Source organism: Numenius arquata, chromosome 6, assembly GCF_964106895.1.
Source record: "Numenius arquata chromosome 6, bNumArq3.hap1.1, whole genome shotgun sequence".
In the NCBI taxonomy this organism is placed as follows: domain Eukaryota; kingdom Metazoa; phylum Chordata; class Aves; order Charadriiformes; family Scolopacidae; genus Numenius; species Numenius arquata.
This window is the reverse complement of record NC_133581.1, coordinates 57,266,913-57,288,022: the sequence shown is the minus strand read 5'-3', so window position 1 is coordinate 57,288,022 and position 21,110 is coordinate 57,266,913. Positions and strand designations below refer to the sequence as shown.

General features: G+C 40.1%; 1 protein-coding gene across 1 annotated transcript in view; it reads right to left on the bottom strand.

Annotated features, from left to right (window-relative positions):
* Nucleotides 1-3,370: 3,370 nt before the first annotated feature.
* MIA2 (MIA SH3 domain ER export factor 2) overlaps nucleotides 3,371-21,110 on the bottom strand; it is a 41,685-nt gene continuing 23,945 nt past the window's right edge. The window contains exons 16-29 of the mRNA XM_074148626.1: nucleotides 20,922-20,968; nucleotides 20,634-20,724; nucleotides 19,216-19,354; nucleotides 16,773-16,874; nucleotides 15,383-15,443; nucleotides 14,999-15,034; nucleotides 13,983-14,050; nucleotides 13,191-13,273; nucleotides 12,698-12,829; nucleotides 10,624-10,776; nucleotides 9,109-9,243; nucleotides 5,420-5,496; nucleotides 4,784-5,009; nucleotides 3,371-3,840 (exon numbers count right to left, since the gene is read on the bottom strand). Coding sequence (XP_074004727.1) covers nucleotides 3,683-3,840; nucleotides 4,784-5,009; nucleotides 5,420-5,496; nucleotides 9,109-9,243; nucleotides 10,624-10,776; nucleotides 12,698-12,829; nucleotides 13,191-13,273; nucleotides 13,983-14,050; nucleotides 14,999-15,034; nucleotides 15,383-15,443; nucleotides 16,773-16,874; nucleotides 19,216-19,354; nucleotides 20,634-20,724; nucleotides 20,922-20,968 — 1,508 coding nt within the window. The 3' untranslated portion in view covers nucleotides 3,371-3,682. The remainder of the gene's footprint in view (nucleotides 3,841-4,783; nucleotides 5,010-5,419; nucleotides 5,497-9,108; nucleotides 9,244-10,623; nucleotides 10,777-12,697; nucleotides 12,830-13,190; nucleotides 13,274-13,982; nucleotides 14,051-14,998; nucleotides 15,035-15,382; nucleotides 15,444-16,772; nucleotides 16,875-19,215; nucleotides 19,355-20,633; nucleotides 20,725-20,921; nucleotides 20,969-21,110) is intronic.

The following is a 21,110-nucleotide window of genomic DNA, read 5'->3' as shown; positions in this document are numbered from 1 at the left end:
CCCAGGGTACGTAGCGGTGCTTTCGGAACGGGAGCGGCGCTGCCCGGGAAGGTGGCCGGGCGCTGCCGTGCGGGGCTGTGGCCGGGTGAGCGGTGAGAGCTGCCGGGGCGGCTGCTCGGGGTGTTGCCCTCCCGGCGCGCAGCACGCGGTTTGAGCTGCTCAGCTTCGTTTTTACGGTCGTCCAAACCGCTACCAAGTGTGAGAATCGTTGAGGTGGTCTGCTGGATCTTCTCGACTGGGGAAGCGGGATCGTTTGCCGAGGTACCGACGAGATGCTGTGGGTGATCGGGTAAATACAGCTTTTTGAATCCCGGTGAAGTGAAGTAGAGGGACTTGGTCTCGATGCCTTTCAGGGCTCAGCCTCGGGAGGCAGGTTTACGTAGCAGTTAAATCTGCCGGGGGATTGGTCAGCGTCATCTGGATCTTAAATTTGGTCGTAAAGCGATCAAAATCTTTGGCTTTTTTCTGTGCAACTTCCTGAAGGCAACGCTGTGGCCTCCAGTTTGAACAGAGGTGCAGGGGGTTAACTGTCCCGGGGCCGGGGGGGGGTAACTGCCCGGCCTGACGCACCTGGGAGGTGCCCTGTTTCCCTTTCTGTTACATAAAGGTGTTTCTCATTTTAGGCTAACCTAATTTTCCGCTTTGCTTTTAATTAACTTTAGTCTTGACAGGTGGAGCAGGAGGGACAGGCCGCTTTGCTGATGGCGGGGAGACACACAGTCCTTTGCCCCGCTGCGGTTACAGCCGCGGTGTTTGAATGCGGCTGTACCAAGGGGTGTCGGTTGTTCTGGCTTTCCCTACGGTCTGACGCCCAATCCCTGGGAACGGCGCGTGTTCCAGGCACCGAGTCAGTGTAATTAAGGAAGATGATAGCGGTCCGTATGTACTACACCTACGGGGAGTCCAGCAAGGCGTGAAGAGCGTGGTGAAACCCACGCCTCGAGCGGCATTGGGAGCAACACGCCGCTGATGGTGCTGTTCTCTTAGAAATTAAGTTAAGAGCTGGTTTTGTCGTTTGTTTGTGTTTTTAGCGGTGACCTGAATTAGTGACACCGGGGTGAAGGGATTCGGGCTGAAACGATTTGAAATCGAGCGTTAGGAAACTGAGATGGTCCTGTTGGGGAAAGCGCAGGCGTGTTTGGAGCGGGGCCTTACTCCCTGAGACTCTGAAACAGCTTTGAGTTTGCATAATCCCAAAGGGGATTTTTAGATGATTGTGTGTGTGTGTGTGTGTGTGTCTGTGTGTGTGTGTGTGTCTCCTTGTTTTTTCCTGAAGAGTCGGCGATGTCAGGTTAGTCTTGCTGCGTTCTAGGTTTGGCAGCAGGGACTTGGAACACAAGACCTCAGTTGTTAAAACCGGACGCCTTTTCTTTTGAAGGGGGGTGGGGGTGGGGGGTGGGACAAGGACTTCACCCCGTTAAGTGTTTGTGTGACCCTTCTCCGTTAAACCTGTCTGAACACCTCTGTGGGGTTACTACACCGGGATTCCGATTGCATAAATCCCAGCTTGTTTTAAAATTGCTTGTCTGCAGATAAAATTGTGGGCTATTACGGGGCGGGGGGGGGTGTGTGTGTGTGGGGGGGAAGTCTGTGAAATGATTCCATTTTCTCCAGGGGATGATCCAATCCACGCTTGTCCCGTGTCAGCCCCAGCCCGGCCAACTTCTGTTTTGCCTGCAGCCGCCGGGATCGCTGTGGGCTCAGAGCAGATTGTTTTGGTGGAGGAAGAATTGGGGTTTTTTTGCAGACAGTTGACTTAAGTTACAAGCTAGACCAAGTATTTAACCCACACAGAGCAAATACTGGATTTGTTCATAAAACAGAGTTACATACATAATCTTAGTGTGAGTTGGATAAAAAGGTTCTTCTGGTGGCAGTTACTGTCGAAGCGAGGACCTCAGCGCTATCCCCTGGTTCTGCCCACGGGGGACAGGGTGACAGCTGGCAGCTCTGGTCGTTCCTCGGAATGACGGGAAGGGCGAGGGTGAAACCACATCGTTCCTTTTCAGAATCCTGGTGAAGCCTTTCCAGGGAACTTGGAGCCTTTAGAAAGCAACTGATTGGCTAAAAATGGTGCAACAGCTGAATTGAACTGTTTTAGCGGCTGTTTAGCTTCACACCGGTGATGCTTTATAAAGTCTGTTGTCCAATTTGTTGCCGGATGGCTCAAGTAGAGAGGCCTATAAATGCCTTTGAGGACTCAAGGAGGAGCAGGACGGAGAATAAATTGGAGGAAGGAGCCACGGGAGAGCTCTGCAGCCGAAATGAGCCTCCGTGGAAGTAGCGGTAGGAGCGGGAGCCACTGAGCTGCAGAAAGAAAAAGCTCCTTTCCCTTGGCGGACCTGACCTAAGCAATTACCAAAAAGAAGTGGGCTGGAGGGTTTTCTTCCTACCTGCTTATTATGGGGTGCGGTGGCTGCATTTGTATTAGAGGCTGAAACTCTGTGGGGCATGTGTGTGCGGAGAGCGGGGGGGGTGGCAGCTGTGTTTTAGCAGGGGCTCACTAAAAAGTTTCCTCCTTTATTTATCTTAAAGTGTCCCTTAGCAGCTGCCTGCACTCTGAGTAATGACACGGGTTTCCATGTGGAGCTGAACTGCCAGAAGAGCCAACGGCTTCCAGCAGGAGTCTTTAGGCTGCACAGTAGTCAGTAAAAGGGACCCGGGCTGGGTCCCCATCCCAGGTCTGTCTTGGCTGCGGGGACGGGCGCGGTGCACAAGGGAAGCAGCAAACAGTCACCTCCTGCGAGGAGGAGGATGAGACAACACACCAGATGCTTCTGTAGGCATTCAAAATTATTCAAAATGATTATTTATTAAGTTAAGAAACAAGCGGCAAACTACACGCCTTTTAATTCCGCTTTTTTATGAAGCCGAATGCATGGACACAATTCAGATCTAAAATTATATGTATATTTGGTGTTTTTTTTTTTTAAAATGTTTTTTAATGTTTGTCACAGCAGCACATTCTTGACCCTTTTTGTTGGTTTTTTTTTTTTGCTACGTGTATGGGATGTACTGACAAGAAATAAGTTCTCCCTTGCCTTGCAGGTTTCATTGCCTGTGTGCTGTTGGGATGAGCTCCTGCCCCATCCTCTCTGCCCAGTTTGTTGCTAAATCCCAACCGCTCGCTGAAGACAGAGCTGAAGGAATTGGAAGTGGGTTTGTTTGGGTTTTTTTTTGTCCCACCAGCTTCCCAAAGGCCAGTGTTAAAATCTGCAGACTAATACTGCCACTTTGCAAAGCTCTGACAGCTGAAAGGTTGCCTACAAGGTCATTAACAGAGTATGTGCGCGGTAGGGAATGGTATTAATTCCTCTTCACTTCAACTACTTCCGTAGCATCACATTAACAGTGACTCTGCCTTCATTTTCAGTAGACTTTTATTAGCTGTTTTAATTTGTTTTCACATTCTATCCTTAAAGCAGCAAGCATCACTTTTGGCATGCAGAGAATCCCCTGTACAGCTAAACAAGGACAAAGCAGCTGGACTTTTATACACCTCTGCAGAGATTACTCAAGTTAGAAATACTTAATTTAAAATTACTATTGTACAATGGAAATCACTTATTCACAATATTCATAGTTATTTCATTCTTTATTTACAAAATACTATCCTGAGAATTTAAGGAAAGATGCCACTAGAAGAGTACGGAAAAGGTTCAGCGCGTTGCCCCAGGGACTGTCAGGTCTCCTGCTGCGGTTCCGGTTGTTCTGCAGCTGATGGATTGGACTGGGGTGGCTCCACTCTGTTTTCAGGAGGGGGTGGTGGCGGCGGCAGCATAAATCCAGGTCGTTGCGGTGGATAGTGAGGGTAAGATCTCATGGGAAAGGGGTTTCTTACTGTGAAAGAATCAGAGCAGTCCAGTTAATATCAATCACGGCAGCAGACACGTACCTGCTCCTCCTTCCCCATGCCTCCAGCCCCGTGCTCGGCAGCGGCCTACCCAAACAGAAGTCACAGAGCAGACCCGAGTCAGGGCTTACGCTCCAAAGATGCTCAGAAGGGGGAGGACAAACCATCGCTCTTCTTAGCAATTGCCTGTGAGAGGCTGAGGGCAGCAGCCAGTCAGCGCCTGTCGCTGGGCTGCTGCCGCCACCATCACCTCTGCTCTGCGGTGGCAGCCCTGGGCTGTACAACCTTACAGGTACTTTGGAAAATAACTGTTTTGTTCTTCAGAGGTTAAGCTGAGAGCAGCAAGAGGCAGAAACAGCCCTTTAGTCTGACAAATCTTGCTCCGCTAATGCAAACTCCAAAGAAAATCAATTAACAAGTAATTGTGTGCCAAATGCATGCTTTTGTGTGGACACTAGCAATACCTCCAAGCTAAAGGATGGAGGTTTAAGATTTATACATGATGCAACCTCGTAGGAGGAAAAGGATTAAGGTAAGAATCTACTGGCTTTCCTACCCCAAAAAAGAACCTTTAAGGGTTGGAGGGTGTGTGTATGCGTGTTTGCCAGCCAAAGCTAATATTTGTAAAAACATTATTAATATCACAGAATGGTTTAGGTTGGAAGGGACCTTAAAGATCACCTAGTTCCACCCCCCCTGCTCTGGGCAAGGACACTTCCTACTAGACCAGGCTGCTCAAAATACGAGCAACTGTGAAGAAGAAAGGGTACAATTAACCTTCACCAGAAAAGATGCTCCCAGTTGGCTGAATTGTGTAGTATGTGCAAATAAAGATTTAAGTGTTTGCCCAGCGAGATAACTCACTGCCTGCACAGAGCAGGTAGCGTCATGTTCATCAGCTTGAAGGAAATGCCAGCAAAAGCTACGTACTTGGCATTGGAGGGCGTGGAAGCCCAAAGTCTCGTACTGGAAAACATTCACGTGGTCCATATATGCCAGCAGGAGGAGGGGGAGGAAAAGGAGGTCCTCGTCTCATGAAAGGTGCTCTAGGATCCATAGGCATGAAGGGAGGTCGGACTGGAGGGAAAGGCGGAGGACCAAACCCCGAACCGACAGCTTCACTTTCAGGTGCCAGCGACTGGTCAGGCAGCGAGTTCTGCAACACAGTGAAAACGGGAGTGATCTTGGGGAAAGGGATAAGGAAGGGGAACACCTCCAGTCCCATCAGGCCCATTTGGTGTAGAACATCACACTTGCCAACAGCTAGCTCCAACTCTGCCTGAGCGATGGCACAATCCTGAGCAGGGCTATCTGTGTGCACTGACCATCACCTCAGCCACAGTTTCATCTTTTGGGTTATAATTAATTTTCAACAGGGATTGTATTAGTCATACAAGAAATTTAATTCACAAGACAGTAAGTGCTATGATAAAAGTATACACAGAATTTTATAATTTGGACTGCACAGTGCAATATAACGTGACCAATGTACTATGAACACATTTTCCTAAATATTTTGCAGCAGATTAAAGCTTCTTTAAATCAAGTTTCTGTTTAGCTACTTACACTAAGGTTAGAATGATCTTTCATCTCATTTCCACTTGGTTCTGTTTGTGGGCTATTTTCTGAAGATGTTTGTCCATCTGTAGGCAAAAGTTAAACAAGTTATTCCGTGCTGAACTCCTCCTCTCCACCATGGATTACAGTATTTTTGTCTCAAGTCAGGATACACAGGCGAGAAAAAAATAAGTATCCTGGCACCAAGCAAGTGCTCTGCAGGCTGAAAGACAACTGAAGAACACAAAGCTGTTCCTGAGTATTTTCTCCAACTTCTGTACAGGCTGCACGTGAATTACAAGGTTCCAGCTTCTACCAAAGTTTCTTGTATCCAAACAAGACTTTTTTTGCCATATTAGTATTTTTAGAAATTACAAGTGCATTTTCCTAGCAATACATCTTAACACCACCATAGCAGTTCCATTTTCCCCCTCCCTCTTGCTAAAACTTTATTTCTTTGGTTAAGTCCCACTCCGGGACTGACTGCGCTATGACATGCTCTTGGCACAGAGGCTGACAGCAAACCTGTTCCAGTCTGACAAGAACTGATTCCTTCCTCAGTTGCTAAACACCAAGGAGACTTTCAGAACTACCTCAGCTCTGGACAAGTGCTAGAAATAAGAATGATCATCCTCATATTTGCTTTACTCACTCTATAAATTGAGAGATAAATAGGAACATCAGTGTTTTTACCTTTACGCTTCCCTGAAAACAGGTATTTTCAGTAACAACTGGAGAAAATTATTGAAAGGAATTGTCAAGAGGAGAATCTGACTGTATATTAATATACTAAAAATATACACTAAATGTCCTTCCAATAGCTGAAGGGAGCCTACAGGAGAGCTGGCGAGGGACTCTTTGTCAGGAAGTGTAGAGACAGGACGAGGGGTAATGGGTTTTAAAATGAAAGAGGGGAGATTTAGATTAGATATTAGGAGGAAATTCTTTACTGTGAGGGCGGTGAGACACTGGAACAGGTTGCCCAGGGTAGTTGTGGATGCCCCATCCCTGGAAGTGTTTAAGGCCAGGCTGGATGGGGCTTTGAGCAACCTGCTCTAGTGGAGGTGTCCCTGCCCATGGCAGGGGGGTTGGAACTCGATGATCTTTAAGGTCCCTTCCAACCCAAACCATTCTATGATTCTATTCCTCCTTTTAAAAAAAACAACCCATAACCAAAAAAGCAACAAAAACCCCCACAAAACCCCAAACCTGAGATTTGAGAAATACTGCTTTCTTACACTTCTGCCTGAATAAAAACACTAAAATGCACAAGACCCAAACAATACTTCTAACAAGTGACAGATTTTTCATCTATATGTTTTATCTCTTCTCCTTTGAAGCAAACAAAGCTCTTTCTCAATGAACAGATAGATCTTTTCCAAAAATCTAAATTACTTGTCATTTCAAGCAGGCCCTGCCTTTGTTGGAGATATTGTTACTTAACAATCCGAAGCATTTCAACTGCTGATGTCAGAGAGAGAATATTCATGCCTTGATGCTTCGGTTGCACAACACTTTCCATTTTAAATCCTTGTAAAGTTGCTCACAAACTCTGTCAAGCTTTTAAGTCTTTTTTTTCCTCACAAGAAGTTTCCTGCTCCGGGTACCTGTCTCAAGTTGAAAGTTTTAGGAGAGTCAGCCACCTCAGCTTAGGGAAATGCAAATAATTTCCTTCACTTTAAATAACATTTTGATCACCTTGCTGAGAAAGCGTAGCTCATTTCCTCTTCAGGGTTGGAGCCTGGATTTCAGTGCTGTGAGATGCGTTGCTCTTCTGAAGTCAGATGGTGTGTGGTGGGTGGGTCTTGAGGTTGATTTTTTTTTTTGAGTCTTTTTTCTATTTTTTTTTACAAATACTCACCCAAGTCTAGTGAAATTATATGCTTCTAAAAAGCAACATTCACATATGCTTAATGACCTGCTAAATGCTGGCAGCAAAACCTCGTAGGGCAAGTAGGTTTTGAACTGCCCAGGAACTGAATACAGCTTTTTAAAATTTGTTCAACTGTTGCTTGCCAGCGGCTGAGGAAAAGGGTAAAAATGGCTGCCCCAAGTAAGTGCAAAGACAGCGCAGCCCTCCTGTCCCTCAGTCAGCACCCAGGTGTTGGGAGAGACCTCAGTGACAAAGAAACAAAATATCAGAAAGCAGAAGTGAAACACAGAGAATCTTGGGAAAGGGGGTAGGAAGGCGAGTGGCTCTACAGGACCAGTTCCTTGTAAAGCCTCAACCTTCAACCTGACACAGAATTCAGCGTTCCCAGTTACGACACCGAGTATCAAAGGTTCTCCCTCTCAGTGCCCAGAAACTGGGCAAAGATGGTAACTCACTACTCATCATATGAGTAACTGGATATTGGGTGGCAAAGTTGCTGTTGTGAGTTTCATGGCTCCCGCCGAGCTGATGACTCAGACACCTGTGACTTACTAGGCATTAAATAAGGATGAAAACTCTTTAATAAGTATTAAGGCTTTAAGCTCTTAAAACTGTTTCAGTGATAAGGTTGAAGTCACCAAAACTTTGCCTCTGAGCTTCTGGCTGTTGCTAAGTATCACAAACTAGCATTTACACAATTGGCCAATTTAAAAGAAATGGTACTTGGGGGTCAGTGGAATGTGTGACTAAGTTGGGGGCAACTGCACTGTGAACTACAAAAAGCTGCAAGTATGGCCAACGGTTTGAAGAAGGCGGCCTCAGGACCTTCTAAGCAAAGAAGTGGATAAGCAAAGCCAGTGGATATTTGAAAATTTTGCTGTTATTCTTTCAGTCTTACCGACTTTAAATCTTTCTGACTTTACCAAAAGTGGCACAGAAATGCAAGTAAAGGTTTTAAAAGTAAAGGTTTTATTTTAATGCTGCATTAAGCCTCCTGGGAGGGGCCAAAACAGGCTCAAGGCCAACCCTCAATGGTTAGCACACAGAACAGTGAAGGTAGACAAAAAATCATAGAATCATAGAATGGCTAGAGTTGGAAAGGACCTTAAAGATCATCTAGTTCCAACCCCCCTGCCATGGGCAGGGACACCTCTCACTAGAGCAGGTTGCTCAAAGCCCCATCCAGCCTGGCCTTGAACACTTCCAGGGATGGGGCATCCACAACCTCCCCGGGCAACCTGTTCCAGTGCCTCACCACCCTCACTGTAAAGAATTTCTTCCTTATATCTAATCTAAATCTCTTCCAATTTAAAACCATTGCCCCTTGTCCTGTCACCACTCTTCCTGACAAAGAGTCCCTCTTCAGCTCTTCTGTAGGCTCCCTTCAGGTATTGATAGGCTGTTATAAGGTCTCCCCGGAGCCTTCTCTTCTCCAGGCTGAACAACCCCAGCTCTCTCAGCCTGTCTTCACAGGGGAGGTGCTCCATCCCTCTGATCACCCTCGTGGCCCTCCGCTGGACCCGTTCCAACAGGTCCATGTCCTTTCTGTGTTGAGGACTCCAAAGCTGGACACAGTACTCCAGGAGGGGTCTCACAAAATGCCTCATGCCTACCATTCCATGAATCCCATCCACCCAACAAGAGACTACTATTGCTGGTAACACGGACAGACTGCATCAAGGCCAGCAGGTGTTAAAAATGTTTTTACACAATGGAACATCAGGTCTGTGGTAGCAATAAAGTTATCCTCTTACCATGGCTTACTACGTGTGGTCAACCTATACTGAGGTTCTCCATTTTATAGCATCACGGAAGCAATTCCCACCTGTTTTATCAAAAGACTGCACATTGTAACTTCGTAGTTCTGCTGGTCCGGAAAGTCTTCCAGTATTTGGAGGATTAGGGAAAAATCTTTCTTGTCTTCGAGGAGGAGGAGGAACTGGATCAGTGTAAGGCTCAACTAACAATGAAGAAATCACAAAACAGGTCAGTGAAGATTTATTCCCCCGATTTCACACAATTTTGGACCAGCAAAATTCTCGGGATATTTACAAGAGCAAACGATATCCAAAGTGACTATTAATCAGGGTAAGCAATCAAATCTTAAAAATCCCCAAACATAAGAATACCACCAAGTACATACTATACCTTAGGTCCCTAAGGAGCTGCAAAAGAGAAAATTCATTGATTTTTGGTTTAAGATACAGTAGAATTGCGAAAGATATGACTGCTTAAGTGCTACACAGTGAGGCCTTGAAACGAAGGTTCAGCAGAGCAATCAAGGTCAAAGGCAAATAAGTTACTATATATTTTAAGCCATTCTTAGATAAAAGGGCTGGTTTCCAATACATTTCATAGTGCTGTGATGTGTTTCCACCAACTTCCTTACATCAGATCTAGCAAACAATCATGCAGCTACAAGACAAACTGAATCAGTGAGATCCAAGTGCAAAGACAGGTAAGAACTCAGGTCACAGAGACAAGACCACCTCTCTGCAGCACCCTGTCAATAGGGCAGATCTGGCAAATGAGGAACTGTATCCTGAGTGGACTTTGAGTTTTATAATCAGGTTTTCACACAGATGTATAGCAACTACAATCTAATTATTGGGGTACTTTAATCTGTGTACTTTACCTAATTTTTAATTTTTTTTTTTAAACTTGTAGCATTTTTGCTTCTTTATTACAGGTATACAGGAAGGTTGTCCTTCCCCTGCATTGTTTTACTTGAGAAATATCAGTAGTATACTCTTTGATTCAACTCTGTCTTCCTTGAGTGATAATGTGCAATACAGATGTTTAGCTGAAGAAGTGAGAGCAAAGACTGATTTTGTTATTGTTAATTATCAAAGAAGCAATATCAACATGAAAGAACAGGATGACTGTACCATGGTACTCCTGTACTATCAATATAAATGTTTTTCTGAAAAACATAGTATTTTTCAACATTAGATAGCTTTTATTTATTTATTTATTTACATATAAGGCTAATGTACCTTTAAAACATTTTACTTCCTCAAATCTCTTATTAATTATTCAGGCCAGACCGGTCTTTTGGTGTACTAAACAAATCCTCAGTAAAATGATGAAACCGAACAGTTGACTGTACACTGCCAGTACACATATATATTTAAAAGATAGCACAGAAGAAGTGCAAGTGAACCGCACAATTCAAGAAGGGGAAAAAAAGCTACTATTATAAAAACCTTTTCAGTGCAGTTGCGCTTCTAGTTCCAAGGAAACACTTCATATTTTTAAGCAAAAAATACTTAAATATATACCCCTGCAAGTCAGAAAACTCCATTTTCCATAAATACAGTAGGTAAACAGATTTTTATACCTGGTGGAGGCAGAATTATCCTGCGTTCTCTGTCCCAAGGAGGAGACAGGGATCCAGTATCTGATGGTGGTCTGTGGGGATCAGTTAATCTATCAGAACTCAGCTCTCCTCTTTCGTTACCAGCTTCATACATGGCAGGCGGTCCTCTGGATCCTAATCAAAGAAATCAGATAGCTATTTACCCAGGTATTTTAAATACTCTATTATGGCTTTCTTCATTAAGTCTGAAAACAGTAAAACAGAATCACGGAACGCCAACACTGTCAATATACAAGAGGTGCATGGCTCCACAGGACTCTCCAGCTGTTTGCTGATGACCAGTTATGTTTACTAGAAGCGTTTAAAAGGTTTGTTTGGAATGAAAAAGTCTTAGTTCAAAAAGAGTGCAATCTGGAGTACCTCCATTTAAAAAAAAAATAAAAAAAAATAAAAAATCATTTTAATAAGAGTTTTGTTTCATTCAAATCAGAGAAACTAGTGCCCTCAAGATAAATCTTCTTAATGCTAAAAAACCTGTAACTAATCAAACTAAAAATTAGCAAACTGAAAGTTACCCTCATCATAAGAAAAGATCCACATTACATTCACTCTTCTGGTTCTTTCTAATTTATTATTCAAGAAAAAAAACCAGAGAAGACCAGGTCAACAAATAACCAAGTGCAAGATAAACTGTAACAACAAGTGATTTCAGGTTGCGAGTTTCCTTTAAAATAGATTTGGTCTGAAAAATTATAGAAATACTGAATTCAGATCTCATTCTCTAATTCTCTATCCTAAAATTCAACCTAAAATTTGAAGCCATTTGGTGTCTTGTGCAAAGTGAGATGAGCACTACAATTGCTCTGGAGCTCGCATTATTTAATCACATCATTTGTTTAATCTGCCTAAGTTACATTAGCGCTCCATTACGAAATGGACAGTAGTTATGCCTTTATAGTCTCTTTCCTTGCTAAAACTGCATCCTGAAATCCAGTTTTTACTCTTTCTCACCAGCAACAGCTGAGCTACAATTTAAAGATCCATTGGATGGCTCAGTTTCATTATTTACTGTCTCTATAAAAATAAATTGACAAGTATGCTTTTGCTTGCGTGTGGTACAGCTACAGTTGAACGTTCAATCTCAAGCTTTTCTGACTTAGAAAATGAATCAACTTTCATACACACCTGAATATGCTTTTTACAAAGAATTAAAGTAAATAAATAGTCCGTGCTGGTCTTTCAAAAAATCAATGTTGATTAGTGAAATCCTTATAGGAGAGACACTTAAGACAAGTTTCCCATGAAATAAGTACAGGTTTCAACGGGTGTAACAGTAAATTAAATAGTAGCTTCTTTATTACCCGTAACAGATGCTGAACTCCACTCTAGCATTTATCTACACTATTTCCATCAACATCAAAAATATGAACGAACAGTGTTTTTCTTCCCTTACAATCCATGACACTATGACTTGCTTTCACCTGCTCCTTAATCTCTGAATTCTACTCCTTATACACAACCTTCCTGTCCCTTTCACTACTATGGAGTAAACTGTCTCCGTGTATAATGACTGCCTCAAATTTAGAACAAAGAGAAGAAAACAATTTACTGAATCAGTAACTTTCTAGCGTCACAACACCCAACAAAACCGTCTCATCTTTTTGACAACGCAGACACCCTCTCCTTCTCTCACCGACTGTAGACCAATGAGCTGGAAGTAGCAGTATTCTTTCCTCAGAAAACTAATCCACTATTGTTTACTTTAAAATTATAAGTTCATTTCAGCAGAACCTCATTTGTCCAAGAAATAAACCAAGACTGATTAAGTTTGGCTTTTCACTTTTCTCAGTCTATGCTTCTAAAGTGAATCCACTGACCAACCTACCAGTAACAACTAAATTTTCCATTTTACTGTTACACATTAGACAGCTTAGAAGCAAGCTGAAAAACAGGAATAGTTTGTCCAATTAACTGTTTATAATGAAGTGGTTGTTCTAATAGTTTTTGTCACCAGCAAGAGGAAAAGGTGTGACAGGTTTATAGTTGAGGAGAGAGAAATCCAGAATAGATACGTTTTCAAGTTTAAGAATTGTACCTCTTCCTCCTCCTCCACCTGGAAGCATAGGTGAAAGCCTTAAAGGACCCTCCAATAAAGTTGGAGGGGAAAGAAAAGCTCTTGTTTCAGATGAAGGCCGGCCCATTGGTGAGGGTCCATATGGGGAATGCTCTGGAACAGTTAAAACAAAATACTCAAGTTCACAATATTTAGTTTAGCAAACTGTATAAAGTAATTAACTTCTCAGGTGAAGTTTAAAACTAAATTGTCTAAGTGAAATGAAAACTGTGCTCTAATTACCATGTGTATCATATTCCTAGTCTACTCTCTTCAATGCTACAAACGCTCTTAGTTTCAACAAAATACTCAACATGACCTAGAGTAACTTATGACCCAATTATTCTTTTAAATGACTGTTATTTGTACATACACATGGACAAGATAGTTTTCAAACAATTACGTATGTGTGGTCTTAGGAAACAAAACCATAAACCAAAACAATTAGGCTCTATTTTACAATTCAATACTGTACCTCTGCCAAATGGTCTAACTGGCACATCAAGAGCATAAGGATCTTTTTCTAAGAGGTCAAGTTTAAATTCTGCTTCAGTTAATCTGCAAATAAGCAACAAAAAAGTAGTTAATAACTAACAAGTGCTAAAATTTTACTAGACTGCACTGTTTACTGCTAGACTTTCTACTTAAAGGGTTAACAGAGCAAGGTATTTTATTCCCTAAATAAAAAGAAAAGAGACCAAGGATGTCTCAGGAACTCTTAAGTTCAGAGTTTGGTAAGTATTTCTCTATGCTGCTGTATTTAAATTGTAATTCAGAAGTTGAAGTGGCATGTTAGATGTCGCAATTCCCAGCATGACATTACTCTCATGAGTACTCTAAACCACATTCCAAATACTAGTTAACTTCACAGCTAAAGTTTCCTCTCAACCACCAACACCTGATCTCTTTGCTCAGCATTAACTTCTAAGATCAGCTGTAAAATCATTAGGTAACCATGACAGCTGGGTGATACATACTTATTTAAAAGAAACAAACAACAAACCCCCAAAACTTTCTGCTTCTTTCTTGAAATAAGAACTATGTGAAGTACTGAAATAAGTTCTTACTTTCTTGCACGTTATCGTTACAGGAATGCTCAAATTACTCCCTTTCTTTCAGAACTCCAGTGGAACACTGTGCTCTCTCTGCTCTGTGTTTGGGCCACAACTGATTAACATAGGTCTAGAAAACACCAAATTGTGTAAATCCAAAACATACTCACATGCCCAATTGCATTTGTTTACAATTTGATCAGGACTGCACTTACTTTTGTCTGTTATGTGCATTTTCTTTTTTTATATCATTGAGATGTCTTTCAGCTGCTCGAGCTGTTAGCTTTGGGGAGAACAAAAATCAGATGCTTAGATATTGCTATTTATTAATTTAACGCTTCATAAATGTGACAGGTCCTAGATCCAAAACATTTCTTCCCCCTCTATCTAAAGCACGTGGACTGAATTTTCAAAAGATATGACTTGTGTATAAAGCATATGAAACAGAGCCTCACATATATCACCAAATGACATTAGCAGCTCTACCACCCAAGCTTTTGAGGAATTACATGGCTTTCCTGCAGATTCTTAAAACTGCAGAAATGAAATTCTGCTTTGAAACATCTACAGAATATTTACAAGACTTAAAGTCTCAAATTTTACAGAAGAATTTTTTAAAAAGTTATATAATTAAAAACCTGTAAAATTATGGCCATGAAGCATCATAGCTTTTAACAGGATTTTATCTTATACAGACCATTCTGTGAAACTGAAGAATGTATTAGTCAGGAGATATTTTAAAGTTTCCTGTTTGGAAAAAAGGTAAAAATGGATTTTGTAGCAACATTCTTACGGAGCTGTCAATGGAACATACTGTTCTCACAGGACATAACGTCTTCTGTTAGTAGATAAAAGGAGTGAAGTACATCCAGGGAAAATATTAAAATGGCATTGAAACAAGGCCAAAAGCTTTTATTATTAGCAAAATGTCAACACACTTGTTAAATGGTAACATGTTATTCCAGCAGATTTACTGCTACAGCAAATAATACTGTAATATTGTTCTACTGTGCTCATAGGCATCTGGCTTAATTATTCCAACTATTTTATATCATACAAGTATTTTTAACATGCTTTTGTGTATCTCTACAGAAACTCGTATATTTAAAGGTGACAGGTTAGAGTTAATTATCTGTTTTTAATAAGAAACAAAAAAGTGATAAAGCAAGCTATTCAGATGATGGAAAAAGAAGATGCACAAAGATGAGAACATTCAGTATTTGGAACTTACCCAATTATCATGAGCTTTTTTCTCATGTGAAGTGATCTGTGAAAGAGAGATTCATTAGATCATCATTGATCTGAAGAAGAAAATTTAAGATAATTTAATGTATACGGATAATTTCTAGTGAGACATCTAAACTTAAAATTTAAATTTTTAGTAAGGTTAAATTATCTTAAATAAGTTAAATTAAAATGATCTCTGCTATGAAATTGTGTCAGTCAAAACCAGATGGCATCAAGAAGGGGGAAAAAAAAAGGGGGGGGGGGGGCAAAAACCCCATCCAACAAGACCAAGCTAAATACAGTATCACAACCTATCTGGAAGTGTTATTTCAGTTGCAGTAACATCCGTCCTACTTGGCATCGACGGTAGGTAACACAAAGCACATACCTGGTTCTGGTAAGAACGAATGGTTCTTTCTAGCTCTTCCTCAAGATCTTTTGCTCGCTCTCTGTAACAAAATTGTAATAAAATGTGGAGGAAAGTAATTTTAAATACAGTAAACACAACAGTAAACACAAGGTATAATTAAGACTTTTTTTTTTAACCAAAAGATAATTAGGCTCACAGGATACATAAAAATTACAGCAGCAGTGGAAATTCTAGGCCCTAGACTAGTGCAAACAGGAATGTAAACAAAAGAACAGAAACAAAAAACCCAGCATCTCCCCAACTTTTCAGTGGTCTGCAATACGTTTCCAATATAAAGGATATCCCTCCACATGTGCCCTATCAGCCAGCCTCCCCCAGCTCCACAAATGTACCAATGTGGCTGGAGCACCACGCTGTCACAGGCTGCCACAGTCCGCCCTGAGGGACAGTCACTTGCACTAAAGTTATTTCAAGAGCACAGAAAGGATGATGCCACCCTTGCTGCCCGCTGCCCTGTGCGCAGCCTCTCCAGGCTCTACACTCTCTCAGCAGGTGGGCCAAAGACACACTCATTGGCTAGTTATACTCCATTTGCATTATTAATATTCTCTTTAAAATTAAGATGTCTACAAAGTTCACATTCTGAGTAAATCAAGAAGAGTGAATTCTGTCTTCCTGTATAAATACTGAAGAATGTCTACAAGAACTTTACATTCTAGAGAATTAACCTAACTAACTCTTCAGGAAGCACTGTTGATCAGAATCACTCAGTTAAAGTCAATACCCCCAAAACATTGAAGGAAGATGGGGAATATACATTACAGCTTAAAGAATTATGCCATAGTTTGAGAAACCACAGAAACAAACCAGAGGTAAGCCATTGGTGTAACACAAAACAGAGCAAAGCAGTTAAAAAACAACTTCAGAAAATATTCCCACATCATGTTATTTCAGTAAAGGATTTCTAAAAAATGGTACTACTTGACAAGCTTAGAAATACAGAAATAGAATACTGTAACTATACAATATAAATATGTTAGAATCTATAGGAAAACTGAACATGGCATTCATTTCACAGCATACTATTAACTTCCTATTTTTATCTCTGCTCAGTAAAGGGAACTAGATTAGAGACCAACATCTCCATTCCATTAAAGCTAACACGTCAATACAATTAGCACTCTAATGGAAGAAAGGCTGCTGGTGATCTTCCATACCCAATTTTAACACAGCAAAAACTCCCTTAGTACGTATTGTTACAAACAAACTAGCATGTAATACACACACACACACCCCCCAAAGAAACTGGAAGAAAATACATTCACTTATACTGGTGTTCTTACTAATTCTCTATTGCCTTTTGTTCACTTTGGGACAAGTGATTACAGCAACTAAAATCTGTAATTACCTGTAGCTATTTAGTTCTTCAGCAGCGTGATTAATTTTTTCATCTACTTTAGAAAGCTTTTCTTCCTTCTGTAGGCGTTCTCTCTCTTCCACTGTCAGCTTCCTTCAAGAAAATTCAAAAACTATGGTTAATTCTGTTTCAAGTCAACAATTTTGTAGTTGGTCTGTCAAGAAAAACTTCTCTAATTATTCAGGGGTGATGAATACATGGTATTTAACCAGATAAAGAGTTTTATAGGCAACATGGAGTGGCATAAATAGCACTAGTTTGTATTAATGAACTGAATAAACTAATATGAACTGTTCTATATGAAACAACTAGATCACCACTATTCCTAAAAAGAATCTGGAAGACAATCCATATTCCCAAAGAATATTTCATAGAATGGTTAGAGTTGGAAGGGACCTTAAAGACTGTCTAGGTCCAACCTCTGCCATGGGCAGGGACACCTCCCACTAGACCAGGTTGCTCAAAGCCCCATCCAACCTGGCAATGAACACCTTCAGGGATGGGGCATGCACAGCTTCCCTGGGCAACCTGTTCCAGTGTCTCACCACCCTCACAGTAAAGAATTTCTTCCTCGTATCTAATCTGAATCTCCCCTCTTTCATTTTAGAACCATTATCCCTTGTCCTGTCACTACACTCCCTGATAAAGAGTCCCTCTCCAGCTTTCCTGTAGGCCCCCTTTAGGTACTGGAAGGTTGCTATAAGGTCTCCCCCAGCCTTCTCTTTTCCAGGCTGAACAACCCTTCTATTTGGGAGGAGGGAAAGGAGGAAAAAAAAAAAAAAAAAAAAAAAAAAAGCAGCCAGAAATCAAATCAAACAAACTAAAACCAAAATTACACTAACTTTCAGTGATTTGTTCTATTTTTTTGCATTTTAAAATAAATTTTTGGAGCAGAAAAAGGTTGTTATTATCTATTAAAAAAAAAAAATCGTTATTAAAAAAAAATTCTTTCCAGGCCCCTCTTTTTTTAAGCCTCATTAGGCACTTCAGAAGAGAAAACTCATATTCCAGATTGCAGATTATGCATAAGGTAATTCTGCAGAACACACATGGATACTACTGCTGCATACAGTCCTGAATGGATAAAGCGGTCATTTTCCTGTAAACAGTGGTCCTTAGCAAACAAACTAATGACTTTTTTTAATATGATTTAGACTTCTTCTATACTCAATCTTAATTTCCCACTTTTCTACTTCCCTTGTTTGAACGCACCTAGCTTTTTAAAAGATGCCTTGTTAATGCTAACAGACTCTTTCATTCTGCTATCTCGTCACACCAGCTTCTCCCTACTCTTTTTTGGCTTTTCTAAAATCTTTGATAAGCAGCAAACATTTGCTGAGCTTCAGTGTGGTATTTTTAAATATCAGCCACACAGTCTGCAAACATTTTTCCTTTCTGACTGCCCATTATAGCTTCATTTTAACAGTTTCCTTCCCACCCCCCCCTTTTTAAAAATCAAATGTTAACGTAGTGCATTTCTAGGTTTTGTTACATCTACAAAGATGCCAAATATGTATGTAGTGTATATAAATATACACACTACAGAGCAGATTATTGAAAGCAATACTTTAAAAAGGCCCTGCATACTGCTCAGTACAGGATCAAGACTTGTACTGCTTCTCTTGCTGCCTTCAAGATTGTATCTTGAAGAAATAATTTCTGGCTACTAAAACTCATTATACCATTGTGCCCTAAAATGATGCCCCCTGCTCCCTCCACACACGCACACTTCTGAAGGTTACTACATGCCCCATCCCATTCCAATCAACTTTATTTCTAGCCCTTAACACATTTCTGATTTCAATCAGTAAGTTATAACCCCCACTACCATCCTGACCGTGAGGCAGATAGTACAGTCCCCATATTCTGTCCTTCTGGATGAGGAAAGCCTGACTCACAAGGGTTCTATGTTGCTTACCTGTAATAGTTAGCTTGCCTATGTTTTAACTCTAAGCTTAGTTTTATGTATAGCATCACTCCTCTGACGACATTACTGTCTCTTTTTACTATATAAAATATACCTCACAGTTAAAGGAGCAACTGATTATCTTTCTTTCAGCAACTTTGATAGCTGTATTACATCATATCTTAATTTAATAATTAAAAAAAAAAAATAAAATCAAGCTTTCCAACTTCACCCACCTTATTTCATAGATTATTCATAGATTCATAGATGTGTTATTTGTTTTACCTTTGTTCCTGTACTTGCTTGTGGAAAAGTCATAAAATAATACACCACTGCTTTCATGGAAACAATTTCTATAAAATGACTGTGGTCACAAATGTACAGGAAGGTGTAACATAACAGGGTCTTTACCATTCAGAAAACTCTGGAAAGCAGTATTCAAATTTTTAATAATTTTCCGTCCCCCAAATCAAAGAGTTACATTCAAATCAAAGAGTAAGTATTGAATACAAAAAGAGAAACCAGCACCTGTGTAGTTTCATTTCATTTTCTTGATAAAGCTCAGTCATTACTTTAAGTTTCTGCTGAAGTTTTTGAACTTCATTTTCAAAACGTTCCTTTTCAGACTGCAAGGAAGCTTGTTGACTTTGAAGGTTTTCTATACGTTCTGTTAAATTTAGAGATAATTATATTGGGATAATGCAAAATTTACAAAAATTAAAACATTTTAAATATTTTAGTACATCGAAAGTTTGTAAAAAGCTTTGATCCTATGCTGATTTAATAATATAAGCAATAGTATGTTAATATAGTTCAAGAAATTATACAAATTGAGAAGCTGTATTGCTCCTTTTGATGGGAAACCAGCAACTATACTTTCTACCTGTCACAAAGTGCAGCTCTGAGCATGTATCTAGCCTTTGCTCCGAACTGTATAGCTGCTTTGAAAACAATGCAGTTTTGTAATTCACAATCTAAATTTTCATTTAGGGCTCTTATTACTGTTAACTGTTCGACTGAAGGAGTAAAATCAGTGCTATCATACACTCGTGCAGTTTTACCCACACAAGGTCTTGCTGAGTAGCCTGAAGGCATAACTTAGATTTGTCAAAATACCTCATCTTTCCAAATTAAAATAAGTCATTCTTTTCCTATTTACTATTCCTATGTGTCTCTTCAAGAAACACAGAAAGCTTTGAGTAAGTTTGAGTATCTTTACGGGACAATCAATTTGGAAAACACACTAACACAAAGAGAGTCAGTTTAAAGAACTATAAAAAAAAAAGAAAAATACAGTTTTACAGATAATTTCGTCACCCAAGTAACAAAGCACATTCAAATGTGATGGCTACTCTGCTGGCTGTTATTTCTGAAAGCAATAGCTAATTACAGCCTTTAATATGAAGTGGCAGTGTTTGCATTTCATAAAGTTTAATTCAATACAGCCTACACAACAAAGGGAAAAAAGTAGAGCAAAATGCTTTTAAGTTCAGTTCTCTAAATACAGTATTTTGGATTTTAAGGAGTATTGAGCTTGCACCCATTACAAACTCATTACAATTAAGCTACCATTTTTAATAGACGGTTTTAAAATTTACATTAAAAATCCATTCTTTCAAGTCCAGAAATTATGTAAAGAAGGTATTATGTATTTATTAATATCACTTTGCCCATGTATTTTAAGATTCTGTAACTTAACGTTTATAGAATATTCTAACAGAGTACCACAAAATTTGCAAATGGTGCTTTAGCAACTTCTATTCCTTTACCTCTAAAATCAAATACTTAAAATAGCTGAGCAACTTAAACAGGCATTTTAAAAATCAAGTAGAGGTATTAACATAAACTTAATTCAGTTTTTACTGGAAGTAATACTTACAGCCTCTAACACCACTTTACAAAAGCAGCATCTTATTAATCTTGAAGGCAAAACAACATTTAATTACCTGTAAGCTCTCCTTTAGCTTTATTTTCATCAGACAGTTTTGAATACATTTGATCTCTTTCTGTTTCCAAGGTCTTTAAACAAGCATTTAACTACAATCAAAATATAAAAAAAATGAGCATTTTAAGATTACCAGAAATTGTTTGCATGCAAAAATATGTAATTTAACATCAGAAGAAGCAGAACTCTGTGATAGTGTTATCTATATGCAATTAAACTTACCATCACAATTGCATATATTCTCTCTAGTTCCCCCCTTCCACCCACAAGTTTCTCAAAAATCACATACCTTTGCAGCATAGATCAATTTCTTTACAGTTCGTTTTTGCTGATCATCTGATTGACAGAATAGAATATGTCACATAAAATGCATAAAAATGTTTGTGACAGAGCTTACTACTATTATTTTATTTTTCTAAAAAATCAATCCCCAACATAGCACAATAGGTATAGCATATTTGGAGGCAAAAGAAAAAAA